Source organism: Clytia hemisphaerica, unplaced genomic scaffold (genome assembly GCF_902728285.1).
Source record: "Clytia hemisphaerica strain Z4C2 unplaced genomic scaffold, Clytia hemisphaerica genome assembly, whole genome shotgun sequence".
Lineage (NCBI taxonomy): Eukaryota > Metazoa > Cnidaria > Hydrozoa > Leptothecata > Clytiidae > Clytia > Clytia hemisphaerica.
In genome coordinates, this window is record NW_027104389.1 from 1517291 (window position 1) to 1545182 (window position 27892).

A 27892-nucleotide genomic window follows, 5' to 3' on the forward strand; every position below is an offset into this window, starting at 1 on the left:
CTAAAACGATACCAAAAAGAAAGGGGGCAACAGTGTCTCCTTGGAGTACCCCTGCATGGATGGTGAAGATGTCCGATTCCCCATCAGTGGAAATGACTTTTGCTTTGGTTGAAGTGTAAAGTGCCATAATAGCAAAGATAATTATCTCTGGAATCCTATAAAGCTCTAGAATTTCAAACATTTATTCGCGTGAAATCGAGTCAAAAGCCTTCTTAAAGTCTACAAAACAAATAAAAGCAGTTATATTGAGTTTTCGCATCTCCTCCAATATACGTCTAATGGCTAAAATTTGGGCAATGGTGCCCCTCCCTTTACGGAAACCATTTTGATTGGAGGAGTGGATCAAGAACTGGAACAAGACGGTTTAAAATCAATTTGTTGTACATCTTAGCGGCTATCGGCATTAAAGTTATACCCCTGTAATTAAATGCAAGGGTTAGATCACCTTTTTTTGGAACAGGGATAATACCTCCCGTGAGCCAAGAAGAAGGAGGCTGGCAATTTTTATACGCTTGATTGCAAAACTCGATCGTGAAAGATTGGATCTTTCCATAAGCTTGTAGGAATATTGTCAAGACCAGAAGATTTGTTGTTGGAAAAAAGTTTGATGCATGTTACGAGCTCGTCTTTTGTAAAAAGAGAAGTGAAAATGTCAAGCTCAGCTGAAATTTAAGTTAAGGGAAGCGCTTCCACATTAAGAACAGATGTTTTACCGAGTAGAGATCTAAAATAATTTAGCTATTTGTCCCTTCGTTTCTCTGGAGAGCGTCCTTTCAGCTGAATAGAGGATGGTCTTTTCGTCCGGTTAGTTCATTTATTACCTTCCATGCAGCGGAGTGTTGGTTCGATACACGAAGATTGGAAATAGAATCTATTTTTCCTTGAATGAACAATGTTTCGGCACTAAGATAGGCATCGTCTAGAAGTTTTTGAGCATGAAGTAAAAGTTTAAAAGATCGTCTTGTAGGGCGTTTTTGGTGTTTTAGTTTTACCTCTACAAATTATTTACGTACATCAATAACAAGATAGATAATAGCTGCTTATTTTTTACTTTTTCCTTCTTTGGACCAAATTTCGATCTTTCCGTGGGTTGAAAAGTTGAAATTTTTCTATTTTTCCGACCCTTAGTGGGGACTGAAATTTGATTTTCTCCTTAGCGGGACTTTGGAAATCCAAAAAGGTACCCTTAAGGGCGGCACATACCGTACCCTCCATTTGCCTAAGTACCCCCCCCGGGTTTGGTAAGGTGGAAAAACAGGCCTGCTCTTTGGCTACAATCAAATTTTTGTACTTTTTTTATGGTTTCATGGTTTCATCTAGAGGGTTTTTTTTTTGCGAAAGGGCCTGAAAGCTTTTAGTGTTTGTATTGTAATATCTAAAAGAAATCATTTTTTTATTCCTTTTATTCACACTTGGGGTGTCGTTAAATGCCGATACGCTTTTGAAATAAGTCATTTTCGAATGAGCAAACTTCCGCAAGACTTTTGTCAACCTTATTACTAAGTTATGTTTACTAATAGAGTTCAAAGTTAAACCACAAGCGATTAAACAGTGCATTGAATTGGTTTTCTGAAGATACCTTTCAACTTCAGATCCTTCTGGTTCAACGGAACTGATGAGTCGGTCCTTCACTTCACGCAAGTGATACGTGTTCACGCCAAACTTGTTACGCACGTACACGTCACCGAGTCTGATCCTTACGTAAACCAGGAGATATACATAATAAGTAATTTAAGATTGAGAAGTAAACGGTTCAAGTTCATCTTATTGGTATTCTAACTAATTATTATTCATGCTCGATGCTCTAATTCAAACAAATTTTGAAAGTATAACCAAAGATTTATTATACACTGGATAAACGACTCATAAAACGATGGAGAGCGATCATTGTATTTTCATTGTCTCAGAAAACAATTGATGTTCTAGGACAACTGTCATGGCGGCTCGAAGATGTCTGATTTTTAAAAATGTTTATCAGTCTTATTTTTAAAAAGTTCTCTAGCTCTTTCTTTTTGTACATTTGCAGAAAAAAAGTTTGAATATAAGGCTAGCATTCCGAGCTGGATACATTTGTGAAATGTAATGTGAGAAAAACATCATAAGACAAGAAATTCAGACAAAATGCTTATAGTGACACGAAATTTTCAATTGGAAATATCTTTCCAAGACTGTCCCCAGAAGAGCTGAAATTAACATACATAAGACTTGAGTGTCTTGGCTCCACTGTGGTATGAAAATCCATTGGAGACACGTGGTGGCAAAGTGGTTTTTTTGAGGTTGAAGTTTGAAAATTTCCGGTGTCAACATTAAATTTCTTATACATAACACGTCTTTTGCATCTTTCTCACAGCTTGAAACGTCATAACGACTTAAAATTAGCAATTAAGTGGAAGAATCTGACTCTCACAGGAAAGTTTTAAGTCTCTTTTGGGAATTGGATGAGTGATTTTCGATAAGAAATGCAATAAAAATGCTTCGAAAAATCATTTAATGAGGGAAGGAGAGTGAACAATACTATCATTACTGCGGACATAGCTAGTACACGAGAAATCAGCAAAAATCTGTTACTTGTATATCCAGTGTGTAATAAATCCTTGGATTATACTACAGGGTGTCCCTAATTAAAGTATCGAGTTTGAACGTGCGATTGAGTAGAAAAGTTTGTGTGTGTTATCGCTAAAATATAAGAACGTTCTCCATCACACAGGCTTATTACAAATGGTAGTTACAACGTATAAATTAATTGTAATGACAAAGAAAAAAGAGGGAGAGCTTAAAATACAATTTTGTGAACACGCACATAAAACGTTCTACTCATAGTTGTGTTTCGACTCGATACTTTAATTAGGGACACCCTGTACAGTATTGTATTATCGACATGCGTTCTTTAAGCTTGACTAAGTTTAGAAACATTAAGAAACATTTAAGGCTCGAAACGGCCGATTTCTTAAAAAACAATGAGGCTGCTTGGTAAAACTAGTTTCTTAAAAAAAAACGTATAGACCTAATTATGTGTTCTGACGCGACAGGGATTATAATCAAATTCATCTAACGTGTTCTTGTTGTCTAGGTCCCCCTAGAAATTTTCAGAGCGCATCGTGGAGAAAAACAAGTACACGTTTTTTTTTATAAGAACGTCAAAAATTTTCGAAGCCTTCGGATGTTCTTAGTTTTTTGGATTTGAAGCCTAAAAATGTTCTTAAAATGTTCTTATTTTCAGCATTTTTTGAGCATTTTGATGTAATTTCTTAAGAAAATGCGTGTTTTTAAGTCTCCAAAGCCTTACAATGTTCTTGGAATGTTCTTAAATTTTTGGGCCTCGAAGCCTTATGTTCTTATATAGTTTGTTCTTATAAAAAAAAAACGTGTATCTTAGTTTATCTTGACAGAATGTTTTTCCTAGACTTTTAGAACACATCCAACCATAAAGAAAGTAATATGTTTAGTTTAGAAAGACAAATAGTGCGATTTAGGTTCCCTAGAAATCAGAACACACATCATTAGTATACACAATTGAAGGCCAGAACATGTGGTCTCCTAGAAGATAAGAACACATATTTCTAAAAAATCTCTCCACCGGCTGCTTCTGCGTGTAATCAACCCATCAGCAGTGCCCCTTTCTTAAATGCACTTTACTTGAGAAAAGTATAAGGGAGCGGTCATAAAGTATCTACCCTAGGGGGGGGGGTGGAGGATTCTAGGGGGGGTTCGAATTTTTTTTCGAGGGTTTAGGGGGGGTTCCAAACTTTTTTTGAGGGTTTAGGGGGGGGTTCCAATTTTTTTTGGGAAACTCAAGAGAAAATGTAGGAAGTCTAATTTCATAGTTTTACGTTTGAAGATTTCAAAAAATTTTCGGCCTTACAGCCGACAACTCATAATTTATCTTATTGGATATATGTACATTTCATATTGGCATTATTTGGGCATCATCGCCTTGCCCTTTTGGTTTGTAACATTGAGCTAGGTGAGGGAAGTAGATTAGTGCTCTCACAGCTCATCAGAGTGGTTTGAGAAAGTACTTCTTAAAAGAAATTTGTCAAAACAAAGTGTCTTTTAGCTAAAATGGTGGTGAAAAATATTGAAATTTTCGCCCGTCGGCGCAAACCATCGTTGCGCCTCCTTAGCATCTGCTAATGTCAAAACACCTTAACATTTCAAATTACAAAAAACAAATTCCAAGTTTCTTGACTCAAAGATTCCGGGCGTTATTTTCAACCATACTGCTCTTACAGTTTAATATTTCACTTAATAATGGAGGGCACAAGTAAGGACAAAAAAAACCAGGGGCGCCAATTTCATAGTTTGCACCCCCAGAAAATTAAGCCAGGTCGCTACTGGGAAAAATAAGCCGTATTTTTCTCCAAATTTTACAGAAGCTCAGAGAAAACCACTTGATGATTCTTGTCTTAACCCTGTTATACTTTAACTTAACAGGGCTAAACTATCTCCCTTACCTTATTTTGACATAAAAAACTGTCATACAAACAAATATACTGCATCTGGATGAATTCTTTTTCGCGTAAAAGTTTTCTTAGTAGGGGGGGGGGGGTGCGAAAAAATATTGGGCCTTATGAGGGGGGGTTCCGGGTTCGAAAAATTTTTTTGGATTTTTCAAAATACCCTCCACCCCCCTCTAGTAGATACTTTATGACCGCTCCCTAAAGGATAAGACAAAGTACATGCGCCGGTTATGAAACAACAAGGAAACCCCTTTTATTCTTGTAAAAAAAAGTTATTTGTAAAAGCTGACGAAACGAAAACATTTCTCTATTCTTTGACTCGATAACTTGAGATTTCTGACTTTTGATTAAAAAGTAATCGAGACACATGTTTGAATTTTCTCTACTCGTAAAAAAATTCCTTTTATCATCAATTAATCATTTCTGTAGCTATATGCCCATGTTTGGTAATGGTAAACTTAATCGCTTCGAGTTTTTTTGTTGAATAGAGAAACAAAAGAGATATGTTATATGAATTTCTAAATGTGGAGAAAAATCCTTTTCTGAGGTTTTTTTATGAACAGAGAGAGTAGAGGAGAGTGTGTGTGTGTAAGATTTTTGTAGAAATATCTTTATGTAATTCTGGAAATTTATTTGAATTTATCTCTCTGGTCTGATTCTTTATACACTTTTTACGTTGAATCGAATATTCAGAATATTGAAGGGGTTTGCAAAAATGTAAAGCAAAGCTCTAAAGGTTCAACACTTTTAGAACTAGAAGCACTGCCACTGCCGCTAATACTGAAAAAAGAAACCTAGGTAAATCGAAAGCTTCTTGAAAAGTTGCTCTTTGCTCTTTGCTCTCTCATATACACGTTTTTATAAGAACGTCCAAATTTTTTTTGAAGCCTTCGGATGTTCTTAACTTATTTAGTTTCAAGCCTACAATGTATAGCAATGTGCCCTCCCGGTTATTACCATAATTAATTTCCATAATGGCTTTATGGCAGCTCCTGAACTTGGGCACAGGATGTACGGTTGTAGCCTAAAAATATTATTTTTTGAGAATTGTTGTGCCATCTCCTAAGAAATTTGGTGTTTTAGAGTCCTTCAATATTCTTAAATTGTCCCTAATATACTTGAAGTTGAAGCCTCGTGTTCCTTATATTCTTATATAGTTCCTATATAAAGAAGCGCGTACACGTTTTTTATAAGAACAAACTATATAAGAACATAAGGCTTTGATGATCAAAATGTTAAGAACAAGTTAAGAACATTTTAAGGCTTTGCGGACCTTAAAACACCCGATTTCAAAGGAAATTGACAAAAAATATTCAAAAAATAGCGAAAATAAGAACATGCTAAGAACATTTTTAGGCTTAAAACTCAAAAATCTAAGAACATCTCAAGGCTTCAAAAATTGTGGATGTTCTTATAAAAGAACGTATATGCAATATCTCGGATGTCTTGACTTTTCAGCTCACTTATATCCGAAAAGTAAAAAAGAACAAATCACTTACAAACCTTTGATACAATGAGTGAAGACGTATTGGATGATCCTCCTCCACAGATTGAAATCAAAATTGAAGAAGAAGATGATGACCAGCTTTCGTCTCCATCGTATGTATTTTTTCTTATACTTTATTAAAAAAAGGCACCCCTGTGTCACAGACCCGTTGCGACCCCAGCCCCACTGGAAAATTAAGCAAAAATTTTCGTCTCCGGTGGGAAAATACCTTGAATTTCAGCCCCACTGGGAAATTGACTTTGATTTCATCCTCACTCGAAATTCCATGTTTAAAATTAAAATTGCACTCCAAAACTATCCTCATTGGGTTTTTTAACCTTAGAACAATAGAATTTTTATCCCCATTGGGATTTCGATAGGAATTCTTATCCCCACTCGGAAAAAAGTTCCACCGGGGCTGTGAGACAAGGGTGTATAAATGCTTCGTGAACTTGCGTTAAAACTCTGGGAGTATCTGTCTATCTGGGAGTGTCAAAAAATCAACTCCCTGAAGGGTCAGTACCGTAACTTCGTGTAATGGTGACATCTTTGTCGAATTCTGTCATAGCAACCATCTGGTCTGCAAAGTAGTAGAGTAATTTTTTAAACAGATTACTCAGAAGGTTTTATTTATAAACATTTAAAAGACCAGGAGGTTGCTTATGATCGAATTAAACAAGGTATATCGACATTACACGAGGTAACGGTAGTTCTTTTAATTTAGGATAAAGTTTGGCTGAAAATTGGGAAAAATAAGCTCTCAAATGGTCATCAGAACGTCAAAAATTTACGAAATTTATTTTCTCAACAAGGGTCAGTTTTAGAACTTTGGCTCGAGCATACCCTTACGTCAGTTTTTCGCTCCGAGGCAAAAAGGGCCAAAAATCTCGTGCTTTCAAAGCTTTAAATTTTAAGTTTTAAATTCTACATTCTTCTGTTTGTAGCTCAAAAACCCTCTCGAGATTCCATCAGAGATCTTTAGAATCCTTCCGTGTGGGTTAAACTTCCGTTTCTTCCAGGATAAGACCTGGCCTGGCCAAATGACCTGACCTGAGAAACGAATGTGTTTTGTAAAGTGAATTTCAAGTATATTTCGAGAGACCAATCTTGTATCTAGAGCCACTTGCACCCTTTTTGATTTTACTGATTGACGTGGTGACACTATCAGAATCATAAAAAAGCGAACAAACTGAGGGACTGTGTTCGAATGTTGTTTTAAGTGAACTACATACACAATAGATAAAACTTGCTCATTACTTGAATCTATTTTACGAAGAAGAAAATTCATTTTTCCAGGGAATCTACTCAGTACGATGTTGACGTCACGTTCCCCGTTATCGATGCAACGGAGAAATCGGATTCCGTACAAACAGTCACACGAAAACGAGGTCGGCCTCCCCGTCATTGCGAATACGAATGGAGTGAGAAGGATACTTACCGTCTCATTGAATTATGGTCAAAAGAAAAATTACTTTATAACACTTCGGACGTTTTTTACATGCATCGTGATTTTCGGGCACAATCTTTAAACAATATTTGTAAAACACTTCGGGATGAAGGGATAGAGTTGTGCTCTCCTGGAGATGTTCGTAACAAAATGAATAATCTCCGAAACTATTACTCTGCTGAGAAAAGGAAAGAGAAAAAGAGCCTCGATTCAGAGCTACCTTTTAAATCGAACTGGAAATTTTATGATGAATTATGTTTCTTGGACGAGAATTATAAGCCAAGAGCGAATTCCAACTCTATAGAAAGACCAGACGATGAGTTTGAAGAGTCTGTCTTCCTTGATTCTAATACTGAAGCACCTCCAACGATGATTTCAAGGTCCATAGATCCGCCGAGCACTAGGCTAGTTGAAACCTCAAGCAGGCTTATCGAGACTTCAAGTAGGCTAGCTGAAACTTCAAAGCAAGGGTCTGTCGGCGCGAAACGAAAACCGTCACCACCGTCACCACCAGAGGATAGTTCTCCTTCTGCAAAGAGATCAGTGTCCGAACCTTCTACCACAACAGCTTCTTCGGAACCTGCCAGCTCCTTCATGACCGTGTTTCGTAAATCAAGAAAACATTCCAAAGTGATGTACTCCATGAATGAGTCAGCAAACTTTGTGGTTGAAACACGACCTGTGTTAGAAAATACGTCCAAAAGTTTCAGAATGAATAAAAGGGTTTCGTTCCCGAAAGAGAATGAACCAATCCCACCCACACAATGTTGTGATGAGGTAAATGTAGGGAAGCGTACCCTACAACAAGGGGTTGCTTACCCTAAAGAACTGACCTTAGTCCCCGTCTCTGTCGAGTTACCAAGCATAGGAATAGCTTCCACCTCGTCTTCTTCAGCCGGTATTCAGAACTTAGATAAATGTTATGCAGACTTGATTTACCAGCTTCTCGTCTCCATGCCGGATAGCGTTGAGAAAGCCATGTTAAAGTTGGAATTTCAACAAAAACTAATCAACCTGAAGTATAGCCAGTCTGGAAAATTCCCTCCACAGAAGCCTTGAAGGGTTGGTATGTATTATTAGGTACTTATAGGGATAGTTTACCTTATTTTATGGTAAGATTTTTAGGTCTTTTGTTTATAGCTTTCTTATTCCAGCAGGCACACAACGTTGTTTCAACGTCTATCTAACGTTCACTACGTCCATATAACGTTATATTAACGTTTAAACAACGTTGTGTGTATAGCTTTGTTATGACTTTTGAACAGGAAGATTTTATTAGGAAAATATTTTTGAAAACTTTAGATATTCGATTTTATGTTATTTTTTTCGCTATTCCTTTCTTCCTCTTTTCCCAGACACTCTATATGTGAAAGTTTTCAATTTCAGCTTTGGCAGAGCGATACATACTTTATTATAAGAATAGTGTACTTTGGCTGAGGCTGAGCACTATTCTTATTTTTCTATTATTGCCGCCCGTAGCGAGCTTGCGAGCGTAGGGTGGCCTACATAGCTTCACGCAAGGATATTGGACAGGAATCTCAATTTTTGCGTTTGGTCTTAACCGGTCTTCCGGTTAATTAGTGTTCCGTAATTATCCGGCAACGTTTATAGCTTACCAAACTAGCAAGTAGCTTTCGCTAAATGCGCGGCGGACGTTTGTCGTTATTTTTCCCTTCGGGGTTTTTTGTTTTTTTCTGTTGTGCGTTAATTTGTGGATTAAGTTTTCAAACGCAGGTAATTCTATGCACATTTTCGATGAACAATTATAGGCATCTACTTTATAAGAATCAAATCAATAACTCTTGATTGAAGGCAATATGCCTTTCGGTAATTAGTTCTTACAAAGTAAAAAAAGGATGGCGAAAAAGAAGAGCATATTTATTTTTATTATAAACATCTACTTTATAAGAATTAAATCAATAACTCTTGATTGAAGGCATTATATCTTTCGGTAATTAGTTATTAGAAAGTAAACAAAGGATGGCGAAAAAGATGAGCATATTTATTTTTATCATGAGCATTTTCTTTATAAGAATCAAATCAATAACTCTTGATTGAATGCAGTATATCTTTCGGTAATTAGTTGTTAAAAAGTAAACAAAAGAATGGTGAAAAAGATGAGCATATTTATCTTTATTATAAGCATTTTCTTTATAAGAATCAAATCAATAACTCTTGATTGAAGGCAATATATCTTTCGGTAATTAGTTATTAGAAAGTAAACAAAAGAATGGTGAAAAAGATGAGCATATTTATCTTTATTATAAGCATTTTCTTTATAAGAATCAAATCAATAACTCTTGATTGAATGCAGTATATCTTTCGGTAATTAGTTCTTACATAGTAAACAAAGGATGGCGAAAAAGATGAGCATATTTATTTTTATTATAAGCATTTTCTTTATAAGAATCAAATCAATAACTCTTGATTGAAGGCAATATACCTTTCGGTAATTAGTTATTAGAAAGTAAATAAAGGTTGGCGAAAAAGATGAGCATATTTATTTTTATCATAAGCATCTACTTTATAAGAATCAAATCAATAACTCTTGATTGAATGCAGTATATCTTTCGGTAATTAGTTGTTAAAAAGTAAACAAAAGAATGGTGAAAAAGATGAGCATATTTATCTTTATTATAAGCATTTTCTTTATAAGAATCAAATCAATAACTCTTGATTGAATGCAGTATATCTTTCGGTAATTAGTTCTTACATAGTAAACAAAGGATGGCGAAAAAGATGAGCATATTTATTTTTATTATAAGCATTTTCTTTATAAGAATCAAATCAATAACTCTTGATTGAAGGCAATATACCTTTCGGTAATTAGTTATTAGAAAGTAAATAAAGGTTGGCGAAAAAGATGAGCATATTTATTTTTATCATAAGCATCTACTTTATAAGAATCAAATCAATAACTCTTGATTAAAGGCAATATACCTTTCAGTAATTAGTTCTTACAAAGTAAACAAAGGATGGCGAAAAAGATAAGCATATTTATTTTTATCATAAGCATCTACTTTATAGGAATCAAATCAATATCTCTTGATTGAAGGCAATATGCCTTTCGGTAATTAGTTATTAGAAAGTAAACAAGGATGGCGAAAAAGATGAGCATATTTATTTTTATTATAAGCATTTTCTTTATAAGAATCAAATCAATAACTCTTGATTGAAGGCAATATATCTTTCGGTAATTAGTTCTTACAAAGTAAACAAAAGATGGTGAAAAAGATGAGCATATTTATCTTTATTATAAGCATTTTCTTTATAACAATCAAATCAATAACTCTTGATTGAAGGCAATATACCTTTCGGTAATTAGTTATTAGAAAGTAAACAAAGGATGGTGAAAAAGATGAACATATTTATTTTTATCATAGGCATGTGCTTTATAAGAATTAAATCAATAACTCTTGATTGAAGGCAATATATCTTTCGGTAATTAGTTCTTACAAAGTAAACAAAGGATGGCGAAAAAGATGAGCATATTTATTTTTATTATAAGTGTCTACTTTATAAGAATCAAATCAATTTCAGAATTTTTTGCGTTTTCACTGTGATTAATGTGAGCGATAACTTCTCTTTTTGAGATGTGAGCGATCATCTATCCCATGTCATCTCAAAAGTAAAGTTGAAACCAAGCTTTCTTCCTCCAACTTAAATTTTATCGATAAAACGAATTTAAAATCTACACATGCGTAATTTTGCTTACTTAGGGATATTTCGATAGGAAGCTCTGCGGGGCATTCTTAGCGACAGCTACTTGCTAATATATGTCGATAATGACCTTCATTTTTAAGGAAATATTTCGTCGCAATTTTGCGATTCTTGTTCCTAATAATTTTCGAAACTTTCACTATAAAGCATTAAAAAGCTTTAATCAGCATTTAGTCGTAATAAGCATTTGTAGCGGGTGGCAGTTAGTGAAAGCTATGGCTAGTTCTAAACAATAGGCCTTTTTTTCTAACTCTGAAATCTCACCCTGGTATTCCTATAGAAGTTATTCTTATAAAAGAAAATAGCGTGTATTTGCATGTTTATCATTGATATCAATAATAAGGTAAAATTGTGTATTTAACCCATTCTATTTACAATGTCACACCCCTGGTCTTGTAGTAAAAAAAATCCGATATTCAATTCTGAATTTACAAAACATTCAATAAAATATTTTCGACACTAGCGTAGATTAGATTAATAATTTTACAGTATTATCATTTGAACGATCGTGTAACCTTTCGCCCATTCAAATCACAAATATCTCGATAATTATCCCCGATTTTTGGTTTCTCTCCACACGTACAACAATCCGATCGGGTAAACGGATCATAATATTCATTCGATTCTTCTCCCCGATTTACGGCGTAGACAGCAGCGAATGAAATATCAAAATCTTCTCTTGAGATTGTAACGGGCTCGCTAAAAACAATCCATTTGACGCACTCGGCAAGTGGAGGGGTTGTCAAGGAGCCATCATAGGTATAAAACTTTCCACGAATATCACTCAAAATTTGATAAATCTTGATCACGTCTCCACTTTCCTTTTGATCACCTTTAAAATTGGCATCTTTGAAAAGCTTCAACAATTTTTTCAATTCGGGATTTGTTTGGTCGCTTACGACCAATCGGATCCCGAGAACAGACAACCCGTTCCCAGACTCCAGCGGGTTTTCTTCTTCTTCTTTGAAATGTACCAAGTGAAGCTCAGCCTCGGAGCGGTCACCATTAATGAGATGTTCTGATCCCGGTGTTGCGTTGCGACCCCAGTGAAAATGACATTCTTTGAAACGATATATGGAAGCCAAAGGTCCTGAAAAATCATTTTGTTAAAAATATAATTCCCAATCAATGAAAATGGTATAACTGGGAAAATACAGCATGTATTCTATTAAAACACATTTGCGACGTGATTCCCTAAAAATAGATACTTAAATTCATTTCAGTGCTGCAAATAAGAAAATTTATGTTGGCCGGTAATTTTGCGAACGTAGTGAAAATTACTTGATCAGGGGGTCTTAGGGTGCCATTAGAAAACTTTGGAGTCCAAAGTGACCCTTAGATTTTTATAATTTGGTAAGTATGAGGAACTAAAGAAAGGTAATTAACTTGATTAAAATTACGAAAGAAGCCTTGCTTTCAAATTTTAACCGAACAAAGAGAAAAGGTAAGTTAAGAATGGCCTGTAGAAACTACAAAATGACCGGTAATTGACGGTCACCGGACATTACTTGCAGCAATTCATTTCAGTTTGAAACGTTATTATATGTAACAAACATTGATATTCAGTATTCATAACAATTTAAAGGTTAAAGTTTGTTGTTTTGCAAACATAGGTGATTTATTTTGCGTTGACAGTTGACCTTGTCAAATAAAGTTAATTCAAAGTTCACAAAGCTACAAAATTCGCTGTATGTAAGTTATTCTCACGGTTCATGGTCTTCGCTTTCTTACCTCCGGAAATTTTGGCTTCACCATTCACTTCTTTCGGTGAGAAAGAAATATTGACTCCTTTATTCAATACAGTGAACGAACATCCAACCTCCTGATTCACATCCAGTGGATTGATGTTCAATTGGTCATCAAATGTTGTGTCTTTATGGACAATATCTATCGGTGATTGGCGCGTTCCAATCTTACAATGTACGCCCCATTTGTGTTGTCCGTTCTTTGAAGAATAGTCCCAAGCCGCCATTTTGAATCTTGGAGATGATGTTTATAATTTACTCTTCTAAGATATGAAAAGTTAAGTTTCATTCGATACTCCCCATCTAAAACACAATTAGCGCAATAATCCCTGAACGACAAAGTCAAATTCAATGAATTTTTTCTTCTTCACAAAATTTCAACTTTCAGCGTATTTTTTAATATTAGATGTTATGATAGACTATTTGTAAAAAGCTCTACCTTAATGGATTTGAAAAGACATATCATTAGAGATCTAAGTCAACATATCGAAAGCAAAAAACTGTAAAGAACTGTAAAGTAAACCTTTTTGACGTCTGCAAAACACTAAAAACTGATAACAATGATATCAACTTTAAAGTCTTCTAGACGATATAAGTGCTATTTGCTTAAAACTAAACATTTCCCCTCGCTGTGTTGATCATTCTTTGCTTTAGAATTTCAGATAGATTTTCCAAAGATGCAATGCAAATCAAGCAAAAATTTCTGTATCACTAATTATCATGGCCTTTGAAATACTGCTGGTACTTTGGCAGCGATTGTGTTAATAATAAAAATTACGTGAATGCGTGAATTAGAAAGTTCTGCGTGAATAAAAATTGCGTAAATTGCAAAAAAACATTGCGCGAATACGTGAATTTGGGAAAAAATTGAGTACGATTGCGTGAAGTAAAGGTCCGCTGGACTCAGCTTATCGTGACCATCACATAAGTCGCAATTTGCTTTGAAGTCTTTTAACCTTAAAAGTATCAACTACACTAACTATACCAGAAAAAGTAATTCATTGGATATTGTACTGCTTATCCAACACAATAAAAATACAGCTGACTTTCGCAAATTCGAACTCAAACCGGAAATCTCACATTTGCCTCGATTAACGGAGAGATTCGAATTATAGAAATATACAGACAGTCAACTCTCTCTCTAATTCGAGCCTCTATTATTCGAATCTCTTCATAATTCGAACTAAAATCCTGGTCTTCTCAGCTAAAAGCAGCATAAAGTAGTCCCTGTAATTCGAACCTTTCTCTAATTCGAAGAGAGTTCTTGATCCCTTGAAGATCGAATTAGTACATGCCATCTGTATATTATTAAGGTTTCTCCTTGGGGGACTGAGAATAAGCTCGAATTATAGAAAGATTAAATAATAGAAGTTCGAATAAGCGAGAGTCTAATGTATATTGATAGACCCACACCAAAACTTTTCCACTGAAACAATTTCGCAACCTCGAAATAATCTCCCCCTCAAAAATATTTCATCTACGTTGTCTATCTGAAAGTTTGTTGAAAACAAGCCAAAACTATTTCAAGAGAAAACATCAAATTTGATAATCATAAGAAGTCATGCTTTTACATGACTGATTACAAAAAGTTACAAATGTTAGAGGATACACATTCTTTTATATAAGAACACACTATATAAGAACATAAGGCTTCTATGGCCAAAATCTTATGAAAAAAAGTTAAGAATATTTTAAGGCTTTGCAGACTCTTAAACAACCGATTTCTTATGAAGGAAAAAATACTCACAAAATGGTGAAAATAAGAACATGTTAAGAACATTTTGAGGCTTAAAATCCAAAAAGTTAAGAACATTCGAAGGCTTCAAATATTTTGGATGTTCCTATAAAAAAACGTGTATATTTCGGGACACCCATATGTTATGATTTGAAATGCAGCTTCAATTACGTAATATGTTCAATTTTCTTGTAAGTTTTGAAATCAAATGAGGAAGTAAGAATTTGACACCCTCTGAAAACAAGGCAACCCCACCGTCTAATATCGAGTAAAAATTTATACCCTAACACAAAAAAAAACAAATCAAGGGCCATCAAGAGCTATCTATTTTGGCGGAATGTCGACATTGCTTAGTAAGCGCTTTTCAAAATTCGAGATTTATTTATTTTCTTGATACAAGTTATTAAAACTTCCTCCAAAAGATTTTTTTAATGAAGAAAACTATTTTCACCAGTGTAAAATCATAATAAACACCAAACAGTGCCTATCCTGGGAGATAAATCCTCGTTTCCAGTACTATTCGGCACTTTTGTCAGAAGACGAGTAAATAAGAGTATCATGTAAAATTTAACCCCAAAGTGTAGCAAAAAATGAAAGCCATTTTTGCACTCCTCTCAATGCAAAGCCACGCTGAAAACGACTTTAAAATGACAAACTATTTTTTCACATATCAATTTCAAGATTATAACTATTCTTAGCAAAATTTAGTAAAGTATGATAAATATATATATGAGTTTTATACTATGAAAAGTCAAAATAAATTTTGTTAATCTCCCAACGTTGAATAATTCATGAAATAGTTCAAAGAAGAGATATAATTCAATTTAACTATTCTAAAGTCTAACTTTAACTTAGCCGTAAACCCGGCGGGGGGGGGGGGGTACTCAGTCGGGAAAATAGAAAAATTTAAACTTTTTGTTCCTAAAAAGATTAGTCCCAATAAGGATCGTAAAATTCACAATATCTTTCTTTTTTTCCTCCTTTTTAGTCCCGCTTAGTGTCCGAGGGTCGAAAGCCGGGCGGCACATGTCCGTCAGCTCGCAATCTTCGTATCCCAGCTCCCACTTTCCTACAATAAATCTTAGGAAAACTTTTAAACCAAAAAAAAACAAATGGCTGTGACGAGCCTGGCACAATTTTTAGTGAAACACCAGAGTGTCGAGTGTACGTGGTATTAGAAGAAAAGGATACCTACCATCTAAAATTAAATTCAAAAAAAAGCAATTCCAAGAACAAGAATTAAAAAAGAATTTCTTAGTTTCCTTTTTTCGGTTCTGAATATGAAAAATATTTGACGTCAATTTTTCTTGTCTTTAAGAAGATATATTGAACAATGGCGTTCATATCAAAAAGGAAATAACTCGCAAAAAAATGAAACGATGTCCTGGGATACATGCCGATCGCCATATAATAGGTTGCTGCAAAAAAACAAAGCCGTATAGATCGCCCAATAAAGATCGCCTTTTGAAGGCTATTCTTGACACACAAAAAAATGAAAAAATGAACCTAGCCAATTATTTGTTTTGTCAATACTCAAATACGAAAAAAAGATCATCTCAAGAACAGGTCCTTCAACTCAACCAAAGGAACAAAAACCATCAATCATTACTTATAACCAATGAATTTGTAAAGGCCCGAGGGGGCTAAAGTTGAAACTGTTAGATGGAAAATGAAGCCACTTATTTCACATCTAAAACGCGTGACCCGTGTTGTGCTCACACGATTAAAATAAAGAAAGAACTAGATTCAATCCATCATTCAAAAAGCGACATAAATTACAAGCCTTCACTTTTGCTTACTTGAAAAGAGTTGAATATTCCTCTCCAGCCCTTTAGACCTTAATCCCAATGCTTACAGCATCAGTGTGTCTTAGTGTCATTTTTGAACGAATCATCATTTCTTATTGAAAAAAATTCTAAATGTGCATCCCTCGTCAGTCTCAATTTCCAATTATCCGTTAAGTGATTCCTCACTCAGACCTATTTGATTTTAAAACCTATAAACTTCATAATCATAATCTTGTCTTACCTTTATATAACCCCTGTCAAGAAATGATCCCATTAGAATTGAGTTGTCATGGATACCAAGACGCTTAATTCATGCTGTGGTTATGAAATCTCTTCAACTGGACTGTCTTGACAAATGTTTTTAAGTGACCGCGTTGCTTCCTGAAGTTTCACTTAAGGGTTCTGACCATAATAGTGAATTTTTCATATTTGTCGTATATATGAAATGTGTTTTCTGACTGGATGCAACCAACAAAACTATGGCATGTTTAGTCTGGCAAGCTAGACGACTAATTCATACATAGTAGAAATAAAGCAAAAAATAATGGAGGGAACGATTTTAGTTTTTACAAACTAAATCCCGTAGCAATAATCGTATTATCGTATAACGCCTATACTACTTTTACACGCATTATAAACGACTCCAGTCCATGGCTTGTCTGTACACAAACCCAATATCTACGGCTAATTTCAAAATTCATTGTACTACGCTACGATAATCGTGAGATACACTCTGGTACAGAGTAGTCCATGGCATGTTATACATTTTTTGTTAGGCAAACTATTCATGAATCTGAAAATTTAAAAATTGTATTGAAGAAACTAAATAATCATCAAGCCATCGCATTATCTTATCAATCAAGTATCACACTTTTTGAGATCCTAGATATCACGCCATCGCGCCAAAAAGTTGCCAAAAAGGGTCATCCACGCTATCATGCGAACCGTTGGGGGAGGGGTCTGTAAATTAGCCTATCCAAGCTTTTTTTATAAAGATGTCTTTATATTTCATCATCATTTCACTCATTTCCTAGACATAAATTGACATATATATTTCAGTGATCAATATCAAGGATTAAACTTCCCGGATTGATTCAAAGGAAACATCAGCACAAATCTCATTATATCGTGTAGTTTTAATTAATAGTTTTCTTCCCCATTCAACAATAAATAAACTTTTTGCAAGCGTCACTTTCTCCTTGTCCATTTTTATTTCAAACCTGCGGAAAATCGAATCGTGTGCCAAATATGCGATTGAAATCACAATTTGACACCGTTTAATAAAAGGTTATTTTTCAACATTTATGAAAATTCAAAGGGCATCGAAGTTTAGGTCCCTTCCTCTATCGCATCTACCCTCTACATTCATCGATAAGTTATTTCGCCTTTGCTCTTTCTTCCATCACCCATTATCGTTCGGTTCGCTCTCCTCTTCAAACTCCTGGGAGAAAAAAGAAAATACTTTCAATCATCAGGGGAAACAACGATAAGGAGCCGTTTTGCTTACATTCGATCAGCATTGATTGACAGTATGCGTGAAGCATATCTCCACAGTCGATATTGATTTGAGCAAGGAAAAGCAACTACAAATTAGTAAGGAAGGAAACATTTCAAGGCTCAATCATCAATTTAATCGACTATCTCACGCGCTCGATCAGCATTGATTGATAGTATGTGGAAAATCTTTGAGCAAGTAAGAAAGTAAAGTTGGTTAGGAAGGAAGGAAATACTTCAAGGCTCTAATCATCAATCTATTCGACTATCTAGAGCATCCAGTATTTTGAAAGCCTTCAGATGCTCATAACTTTGTGAGTTTTAAGCTTAATAATGTTCCTAACTAGTTCTTGTTTTTCGCCTTTTTGTGAGAATTTTGTGTAACTTTCAAGAAATTGGGTGTTTTAGAGTCCATAGAGCCTTAAAAGTGCTCCTAGCTTGTTCTTTATATTTTGACCTTCAAAGACATATGTTGGGCATATGTTCTTATATAGATTTTTCTTATAAAAGAACGTATGATTATCAATGATAGAAATCCCCACCTAACAATACAATGCAAAGTAGGCGGAAGCTCACCTTCAGTTTCATCCCCTTGGTTTCAATGGGGAGAAGCAAGGAGGCGAAAATGCAGACAGCCATTAACCCAGAGTAAATGAAGATAGCGTGGTGAGGGTATGTATCCAACAAAACCTTAAAGATAGAAGAAAAATAAAACTATGGACCCATAGCTATGAGGAGGTAGCGGATATCTGCCCTATAAAATAATTCTCCAAAGATAGGTAGCTGTGTTTGAATACTCTGTCAAAAAAATTAAATTGACTTTTTTCGATAATCCTTGAATTAAATGAGGTTTTTAATACCTGGTATAAGATTTCTCTTCAAACAAAAGATTCTATTTTCTCAATCTATTGCTCTAGGAAACGAGACACTCTGAGATCATTTACAAAGCGTGCTTCCAAGTGTAAAAATTTTGAACGAAGTTAAACAGAAATTTTAAAAGTCACACAATTGAAATTTTCATCACTACTTTATAGGACAATTGGTTTTACCTCGGACACAAAGGGAGTAATGATGGCTCCTATCCTGGCCATTGAACTTGCTGTTCCAAAACCTATTGCACGAATGTTCGTCGGGTAAACCTGAAAATGTCAAATAGATGTGAAAATATTCTAACTTGAACAGCCTTGCTGATCCATTTAGAGAATTTTAGTAGATTTCTTTACGATCAACTGGAACTCTTCAAAACTTTAATCGGGTTAATTTCCGCGAGATTTAATTTCTAAAATCTTCCGGATTTGGTTTCGCAGAGATCAGCGTTTTTAAATTACAAGGTATTTTAAAACGAAAATTTAAATTTTGCTTTGATTCAATTTTTTGAGTCAGCAAATACTGGTCTTTCCCTTCAGATTAAAGAGAATTCTCAGCATTTTTACAATATTCAGCAAAGAAATTTTCTTTGAGATGATGAATGGGCGCTATGAGATTCCGAACGTAAAGAAAGAGAGATCTCTACTGAAACTCCTTCGTTAATTTTCGTATCAGCGGGTAAGGTAGTTTTTAAGTTCGCATACTGGTAAAAAAATAACTCTGAGAATGAATCTTGCGTTTTGCAGTGTAAATGTCAAAATCTAGCTTATACACAACGTTTATTCAACACAGTGGACCTTTCTAAAAAATTCCAAAGCCTTTCAACTAAATTTAAGAAATTATACTGGTGTTACCTACCTCTGGTGTATAAAGATAAACGGTCTGAATGAAGCCTGTCACAAAAGCTCTCAAGATGAAAAGTGTGCCAACAAGTAGATATCTGGAAGATGTAATGTAAATATTGTAGATGATGAAATAAGAAGGTCGTGAATAAAGCATTCAGTTAAATCTACCGGGTGAGACTAGATTCGTGAAGTGACGGTATGCTCGAGGCGAAAATCTCGAATCTCGATTGGAATAAAAATTACTAAAATTTCGTTCAGAATTCGAATAGGTCTTAAAAAAGTTATCGTATGTCACCACTTATATCCGGGAAAATTTGTAAGATTTTGCTCTTAATAGGGTGCAGAACTGGCAAAAAACTATCCTCTCGAATTCCCTGCAGATTTCGGGTGAATTGATTTTTAGCTAATCGATAGAATTTGTCCCCCCTTTACAAGCACAACATTAAGATATATAAGGGGCATAGGCGAAGCGCTATACCCTGCAAAATTTATGAGGGAGTGCAGACTTTTATGACATATTGATTATCTTTTGATAAAACAAAGACAGTAATTACAGTGTCGTAAAAACTGCTCTCATCCATAAATTTTGCAGGATATCTCGCTACGCCTATTAGGGGTGCTCTGCAAGTGATACAATTCACTACCTCTGACGCTAGTCAGTCTAACGTGATGTGATTTTGAAATTAAAAAAAAGTTTTTTTATATCTTACCGATTCAAACACGCGTGGAGCAACGACATTGCAAGAACGGACACGAAACATAAGACTGACAATGCTGGACGTCGACCTAATCGATCTGCTAACCCAAAACATAACAACAAACCTGTGTGGATTAAATCACTTGTATTAAATCTATCATATCTATTATTATAACACAATGGATAAAAAAAAGGAGTTAATACGTTTGCTGCCGACTTATAGAGTATAATTGGTAGTACTTCAAAGGCCAAAACTTTTGGTGCAGAAACTTTTCTTTTGCGATTCAATAGCATCCCATACCTGGAATTTCACCAAGAGCAGTGAACAAAAAGCCAAGATAATCAGAGCTGGTCATTCTATGACAATGTCCACCGATAGATACGTTGGTATTGGAAGTGGCCAGTGATGATGTGTTGTGGTTGACTGGGATTATGGTCATTGGCAGACCTCCTCTTCTGATAATCAAATGTTTCATTCCTGAAAAACAAACAGTACCATGTATTGATAGGGGTAAGATCTTTCCATCGATGTGTTTATAATTCATCACGGAATTCCGTGAATTAATTTAGCCTATAGAACATTAATACGACAGGGACTTAATTCATTTTAACAACACATTTTAAGGTAAAAAATATCGTTTTTGTTAAAACAAGCCTATCCCGTTCGGGAAATTCCAACCCAATAAGGAAGAATTTTTTTAACGCTCAAGCTAATGGCGGAGATTGAACCTTCACTAAACTATCTTTTCATCTTCATTTTCGAATTTTAGAGGAATTAATAAAAAAAGTCTTAAACTGGAAATTATCTATCCAGCAAAGCGTCATTTTTAATAGCATCCTTTTTTATCCAAGAGGAATTTTAGGAGTCAATTTTTTTGGAATAGTTTTGAACTTACCATCGAATGGTGAATGACTATCGCACAATTTTTCCCTTTTGTTAAGGTGGTAGTCTACCCAAAAATAAAAAATCATCGAAAAAATTGTCGAATTTTGGTTTTTGGGTGTTTTGAGATCCTTAGGTCTTTCTGAACATCTCCTGAAAATTTCAGAGCAATATCTTTATCATTCAGGCCGCAGTGAGCATTTTTATCCTGTTGGGTGCTTGAAAAATCGCCATAGCAACAGAAAAAATCCCGTTGCTAAGGACTTATTTCTTCAATCTCGGCAGAAACATAGCAATGTGATACGCCAAAAGAAAGCTCTTTTTACGCCCTTTTCGAGCGTCAAAATATTATTTTCCGTGGCATTACGTAATCCTTGAAATTAAAGATGGTAGCTGCAGTAGTGTAACACATCAAAGCCAGCTGAAAAGCAAGCTGTAAGCATGATTCTGCAGATTTCTTGGCAAGTTTTAGATCAAAACTTAATCTCTTTGATTGAAATGATTTATTTAAATGAAGAAAGGACTCTACAGAATCTATAAAGTTGCTCTACATTGGTTGTGTTGCTGGATTTCTGCGAAAAACATTTAAGTTGCCGCCATTTTGTTTTGAGGAGCATAGGCGGTGAGAGGCGGTGTGTGCTTTTTGGTGGCTCACATAATGTTTTGTAGTGGATTTAAATGTAACTGAGATATTTCCAAGCACAACATGATGTAACAGAGATGTAAATGTGCATTATAATGAACTGGACCTAACTTCTGGAGACGCACATTCTCATCTGACACCCGCCACTCATAACAGCCTTCCTTCGGTCAAGAAGCCAGCTCATTGCTCATTGTCATCTAGTCTATGTGAATAAAAATATGCACACAAAAAGTTTTCATGCCTACAGAGAGTTATGCTGGACTTTCAATGAACATTTTGACACACTTATGTGGCTGTTTTCACCCAAATTTGATGTTATCGCAAGATTACCGCAAACTTTGCTATGTATACATGACTTTAGCGCAACATGTTTTTGTTGATTTTTGGATATTTTATCAATTTTTGTGAAATGTTTTACTTTAACTTTTGAAACCTGACTGGTTGGATGAGTATTCATTCAGTGAAGAAATTTTTTGAAAAGAGCTTTCCAACTTAAAATAATACCCATTTTTGCAGACTTTTGCCTTTTCTTTGATTTTTCTCAAAACGCGTTTCCGGGGGTTTGCATTCACCTTGTCAGAAATATCTTAGGATTGAGAGTAGCTACAGACTTGAAATTTTCAGGGAAGTTTCCTTACATGATTATGTATTGAATGAATGGATTAAAAAGTTTTAAAATTGGTTTCCTGATTTTTAATCTCAAAAAAGCGTTTTTTTCAGTTTCTTACCCCCTGGAAAAAAATTTCAATTTTTTTTTTCACTCATTCCAGACCTTTTCTAAATATTAGTCATTTAAAAAAAAAACTAACTTCATAGGTCAAGCCGACTACTCAGAAAACCTGACACAAGCAAAATAAAGTATTTTACCCCCTGGCTGATTTTACCCCCGTCTTTGGTTATTTTTAGAATTTTTTTTTTATTTTTAGAAATGTTAATAGTTGATATACATTTCCTGAAAATTTCATTACGAAATGTAAAGAAGTTCTTGAGTTATTGCAAAAAATGTGATTTTTTGACTTTTGAAATCTGGCGGTAGACTACCACCTTAAGAAGTAAGGTGGTACACAACAATACACCGTAGTAACAAAACACTGCACTGAACCTGATTGGTGGAATGAATCACAGAATTATTAGGCTGTTTTATTTTAAGGACAACAGTGTTTAAATAGAAGTATCGAAGCGGGAATGCAATCTTATTATGACACAAGAACTCTGGACAATGTAAGAAATATAAGTTTAATATAACTTGGGGTTTAGTATAGAAACTATTTTTCTTAAATGTGTTGAATTTACCACATACCATACAAAGCTCAAAGATTTAATTTCACTATCGTTATCTCAAGATGTATTCCGATCTTACCATAGAAACCAGAGCAAGATAGTCGTCCGTCTTTGATCAATTGTCAACAAGTCGATGATACGACCCCTCGGTTTTCTTTGCTAAAAGGAGGTTTATAGAATATTACTAAAATACTGATCCACTAGCCTGCCCCACCTCTACCACCGAGTTTGGTAAAGGCTACTGACGACGTATCTTCTAGTTCATTTTTTGCACTTTTTGCACTTCTTACAGCTGTTCCTAATATTTCAAAATGTGCGAATTTCTTATATGCTCACATAACAAGGCAGTATTTTCAATTTCCCGTTGGGAAGTTGCGTGTTGTTTTCATCAGCGATTCTCGACAAAACTTTGGCAGCAGCTTCTCGTTTTCCGATACCGATCAAATATCTTGGCGATTCTGGCAACCACTGAAAGGGAAAATCATTGGTAAAATAGTCAATAATCAATAATTTTAAAATCTGAGTTTCAAATCTTTTTAGAATGCGCGCTAAAGGTTTTTTGATCAAATCTTTTTAGTATAACCCAGCTCGGAATTAAATCCAAATCCTTCAAAACACATATAAGTCGAATACTTTACTTTCATGCTACGATAACTATAGAGGTAGAACAGGAAAAGCAAAACAGTTTTTCGTCTGTACTTAGAAAATCATTTGTAGAATAATATTCATTAAGTTAAATGGTTTTTCTATTTCTTACCCATAAAAAAAGAATGAGAATGAAGATAGGGATAGAGGTCATCCTCACAAACCACCTCCATCCGTGCTGATTCATCACAAAGACTGCAACAAGTCCTGATAACACATTACCCAACACAAAGAAAATCTAGAAAAATGGAATAATATTTTAAAACACGAACTTGAAAATTCCACCAAAAAGAAAGGGAATTTCAAATTTCAAATGAGCACCAAAGAGAATACTATCTAACTTTTGTTTAAGCATTCCGCTTGAATCTAGCAACCCTTTTTGATCTTCTTATTGTAAATACATAAATTTTCTTCCGATTCACAGGCCGCTATAAAGCCACAGGGTCGAATATAAGAAATACAAGTTTGTTATAAGGCGTAGAAGTACAAAGAACAACTTAATCACACACCTGTCTCACAGCCCCGGTGAAACTTCTTCCCGCATGGTAGGGATGAAAATTTCTTTCGAATTTCAAAAAACAATAGAAATAGGGAACAGGTCAGGAAGCTCAGTGGGGATGGTTTTAATGTGCAATTTTTTTCCATTGAATTTCAAACGTATGAAAACAAAAATGGAGGAAAGTCACGGGGACAAGATTTTAGCAACATTTTCCAGTGGTACGGTGTCCCACCGGGTCTGTGACACAGTGGTGATTAATCTGTTTTAGAGAAAGGAAGACATTATACCCCAAGTCCTCGGTATTATTTTTCCATGGTGAAACATGCACGCCTAATTAAATATACGTCCTATATTTTATATCAAACTAGTTTGGTGATTCAAAGGGATGCATATCCTCATCATGGCTCAACAATCTCAAGTTAGCTACGAAGTACACCGGCTCAAGATAAAACGCTACTTCATACCCGACACACGGGAAACACAAATTTGTCAGAGTTAAGGAATCTTCGAGATATGGAACAAGGTTTATAAGCTATTGTTAACAAAAGGGACGAGAAAACTTGTTTCAGTTAAGGAGAGGTTCGAATTAAAGAGTTTCCACTTTACATTTATGACAAACCAACTTACGATTGGCCAGCACCAGCAACTGAAAAGCCTTCCATAATCATAAAGATCAACACAAAATTATAGTTGATTGCGAAAGAACTGCACAGGAAGGAGACAAGAATCAATGATGCACTCAATGTCAATGCCTGTAAGAAAAAGTGATATGAAGGCTACGGAGTTAAACTATATAAATATGAAAATTTCAAACTAATTTCTCATTCTCGCGCTCGCTCTGACAATAAAGAAGACTAAACAAAGCATGGTTAACGTGGCTGTTGATACTCTAGTTTAGACGGCCGACTTTTTGCCCTGCGCCTATTCTAATTATTAGAGTAGGCAGAAAGTGGGCACAAATTTGGCAGTTAAGATCTTTGCTTGGAAAAGATTGAGAGAAGTCTAAACTTTAGACGACCAACTTTCTGCTAACTTTAATTCGCAATTAGAATAGGCAGGGTGAAAAGTGGGCCGTCTAAATTAAAGTTAAACTCACTGCTCACTCAATGAATACAAAATGGAATCTCAAAAAACACAGATATTGTAAGTAAGAAATATGTTATTTTACCAATTTTCTTCCAAAGGTATCACAAAACCATCCCCAAAAGCCGGCACCGAAAAACATGCCAATAAATACACACTGAAACAGAGAAATTTAAGAAGACATTCACAAATTCGGTTGGTACAATAAACATAAATAAACAAACTTATCACCTACAATTTGGAAAACTAAGCCGTTAACTCATTCAGTAATTAAAATTAAAGTAACTTTGAGATTTTTACAGCATTAAAAAGTTTAATAATCGTTAAATATGTTCGAATAACGAAGAAATGCTTGCACGATATCGTTAAATCTTACAGTAGATATAAGTGCTGTTTGTTCGGGAGAGAGGTTCCAATCACATTGTAATGCAGGTGCCAGCACTGCCAAGGATGTGATCGCTATTGCGTCTGCCATCTGAAAATATGTAAGAACCAATCAAAATTAGTATTTTCAGAAGCATTACAAAATTCATCATCCTTAAAGCTTTAGACCGTGTTCTAAAAATTGTGAAAATTTTGTCAATTTTTTCATATGTTTTAATCTTTGAATTAGCCTTCGCTTTATATCAATTGATGCGAAGACTGTCGGACAATACAATTTTACTCATATTCTCACCCATTCAGATTAAAGCCCCGAAAGGGATAAGTCTTCAGCCTTTCTCGAGCAATAAGAAGTGAAGTGAAGCTGATTTGATAAAATCTAGCACTTTCTTTGTTTTCACGTGGCATTTTTTTTTGAAATCTGACGATATGTTTTTACTTTCAATCCAGCGTTTGTGTGCCCATGCTGGTCACGCGCTTAGAATGGGGAGTAAGTTGCTTCATTTTTCCCATCCAGGAGTCTCGAGTCTAGCCCTTTGGGCTTGGTAGTCAATGATCTCGCCAATACTTTCCATAGTCTCTAAAAAACCAATACTTCTCTAGCCTTCCAGACTTAAACTTCAGAGGTTTAACTGTGCAGCATCGATATAAAACACTGCAATAAATCTTACCCAGCTGAAGCCAAGGACAACAGTCAACTTCACTTGAAACCATCCGAAACCAATATATTCCAAACATTCATTGACAGTGTACTGGGGCTCATAGAAACCTACAAGAAAGGTTATCCTGAGTGAATACCAAGCATCAGTGGCGTGGTGGGAAAATTTCTCTGGGGTGGCCAAGGCAAAAATGGCGCCCTTTTTAAAGATTTTTTGTTTTTGGTGCCCCTCTCTCTATACGCTCATTATGAACACAAAGAAGGGAGTGTGCGAGCGTAGCGAGCCAGAAAATTTTGAGTTTTTGAGGTGATGAGGGGCGCCATTTTTGTTTTTTCATTTGTCAATCTTTCGATATGGGCGCCTGAAAAATCCTTCTTGGCGTCCCTTATTTTTGGGCGCCCCTTCTCAAAAGGGCTCCGCTGGGGGGGCCTGGCCCCCCTGGCCCCCCCTGCCACCACGCCACTGCCAAGCATATCGTCCTATATCTACAAACACCCCTGTCTCACAGCCCCTTGAAACTACTTGCTACAGTGAGGATGGAAACGTCTTTCGAAATCTCAATGGGGATATAATTTCTATCCTGTGCGGGATGGTTTTGGAGTGCAATTTTTTTCCACATTGAATTTTAAATTTATCGGAGAGGAAAAATAATCAAGTTTCCATTACAGCTGAAATTGTAGAGAATTTTTCCTACCTTTTTATAAGAGCATCCAAAGTTTTAAAGCCTAAAGATGTTCTCAACATGTTCTTATTTTGTGAGTATTTTTGTGTATTTTGATAAGCCTTCGAGTGTTTTAGAGTCCTCAAAGCCTTAAAATGCTCTTTACTGGTTCTTAACATTTTGGCCATCCAAGCCTTGTGTTCTTATATAGTTTGTTCTTATAAGAAAACGTGTAATAGATATCACACTTACCATTGTTAATGTCTATTTGGCCGTCATCTTCATTTGCAGGGAGCAAACTAATTTTCTCGAAAGATCTCTCCTTCTTCCCCATTCCAATGTTACCCAGTGAAATAATCAGCCAGTGTCTATCGGCAAAGATGGGGTTTCATAGTAGTTTTTTTTCTTCTATATTCTATGATACACTCACGTCTTATCAAATTTAATATCATAAACAAATGCCAAATAAATTATAGTTTCATCTCGTTATTTCTTTGTGCTAACACTTGATATTTAAGAATTACTACAATTTGCGAATAAGATTTTGTTTTGCTTTCCTCGGTAATTACTCAAGCGTTTCAAAAATTAAGAAAATTAGATTGTTTATATATTTTTCTTCATTTTAAATTTTAGTGCGGCTAATTATTTAGATAGATTGCAATAGAAGCGGCTTTCCAATTAATTAAATTGAATCAAGTTGGAATCAGATATTTCAATCAAAAGACCAACTTCCAAAAATGCAAAATACGTTTATACGTTACACTGAATCTTTGCAGCAGGCTAACTTTCAATTCTACATAACGTAGTCACATTTTTTGAGTGCTCACGAAGCCGACTGGGTGGTTAACAAGGGCGCGGTCTTTGGCGTAACTGG

The 27892-nt window shown here is 35.2% G+C and overlaps 4 protein-coding genes across 4 annotated transcripts in view; 1 reads left to right on the forward strand and 3 right to left on the reverse strand.

The window, feature by feature from the left end:
* The window catches only part of LOC136819566 (cytochrome P450 4V2-like), a 92741-nt gene extending 84033 nt beyond the window's left edge, over positions 1-8708 (forward strand). Inside the window, exons 2-3 of the mRNA XM_067075802.1 lie at positions 5919-6059; positions 7243-8708. Coding sequence (XP_066931903.1) covers positions 5974-6059; positions 7243-8452 — 1296 coding nt within the window. The 5' untranslated portion in view covers positions 5919-5973 and the 3' untranslated portion in view covers positions 8453-8708. The remainder of the gene's footprint in view (positions 1-5918; positions 6060-7242) is intronic.
* A 2716-nt stretch (positions 8709-11424) lies between these two features.
* On the reverse strand, positions 11425-13154 carry LOC136819537 (carbonic anhydrase 1-like). Its single transcript, XM_067075772.1, has 2 exons — positions 12845-13154; positions 11425-12203 (listed from the first exon to the last, which is right to left on the reverse strand). The coding sequence occupies exons 1-2, from the start codon at positions 13083-13085 to the stop codon at positions 11608-11610; spliced, it is 837 nt and encodes a 278-aa protein (XP_066931873.1). The 5' UTR covers positions 13086-13154; the 3' UTR covers positions 11425-11607.
* A 4148-nt stretch (positions 13155-17302) lies between these two features.
* On the reverse strand, positions 17303-21676 carry LOC136819534 (synaptic vesicle 2-related protein-like). The gene is made up of 7 exons (XM_067075768.1): positions 21180-21676; positions 20585-20761; positions 20297-20408; positions 19600-19681; positions 18924-19013; positions 18451-18564; positions 17303-17821 (listed from the first exon to the last, which is right to left on the reverse strand). Exons 1-7 carry the CDS (start codon positions 21253-21255, stop codon positions 17783-17785), a joined length of 690 nt encoding a protein of 229 aa, XP_066931869.1. The 5' UTR covers positions 21256-21676; the 3' UTR covers positions 17303-17782.
* A 957-nt stretch (positions 21677-22633) lies between these two features.
* LOC136819535 (putative transporter svop-1) lies at positions 22634-27530 on the reverse strand. Its single transcript, XM_067075769.1, has 9 exons — positions 27271-27530; positions 26370-26467; positions 25694-25792; positions 25403-25474; positions 24862-24986; positions 23848-23973; positions 23427-23558; positions 23170-23249; positions 22634-22911 (listed from the first exon to the last, which is right to left on the reverse strand). The coding sequence occupies exons 1-6, from the start codon at positions 27350-27352 to the stop codon at positions 23922-23924; spliced, it is 528 nt and encodes a 175-aa protein (XP_066931870.1). The 5' UTR covers positions 27353-27530; the 3' UTR covers positions 22634-22911; positions 23170-23249; positions 23427-23558; positions 23848-23921.
* Between the last annotated feature and the right edge of the window lie 362 nt (positions 27531-27892).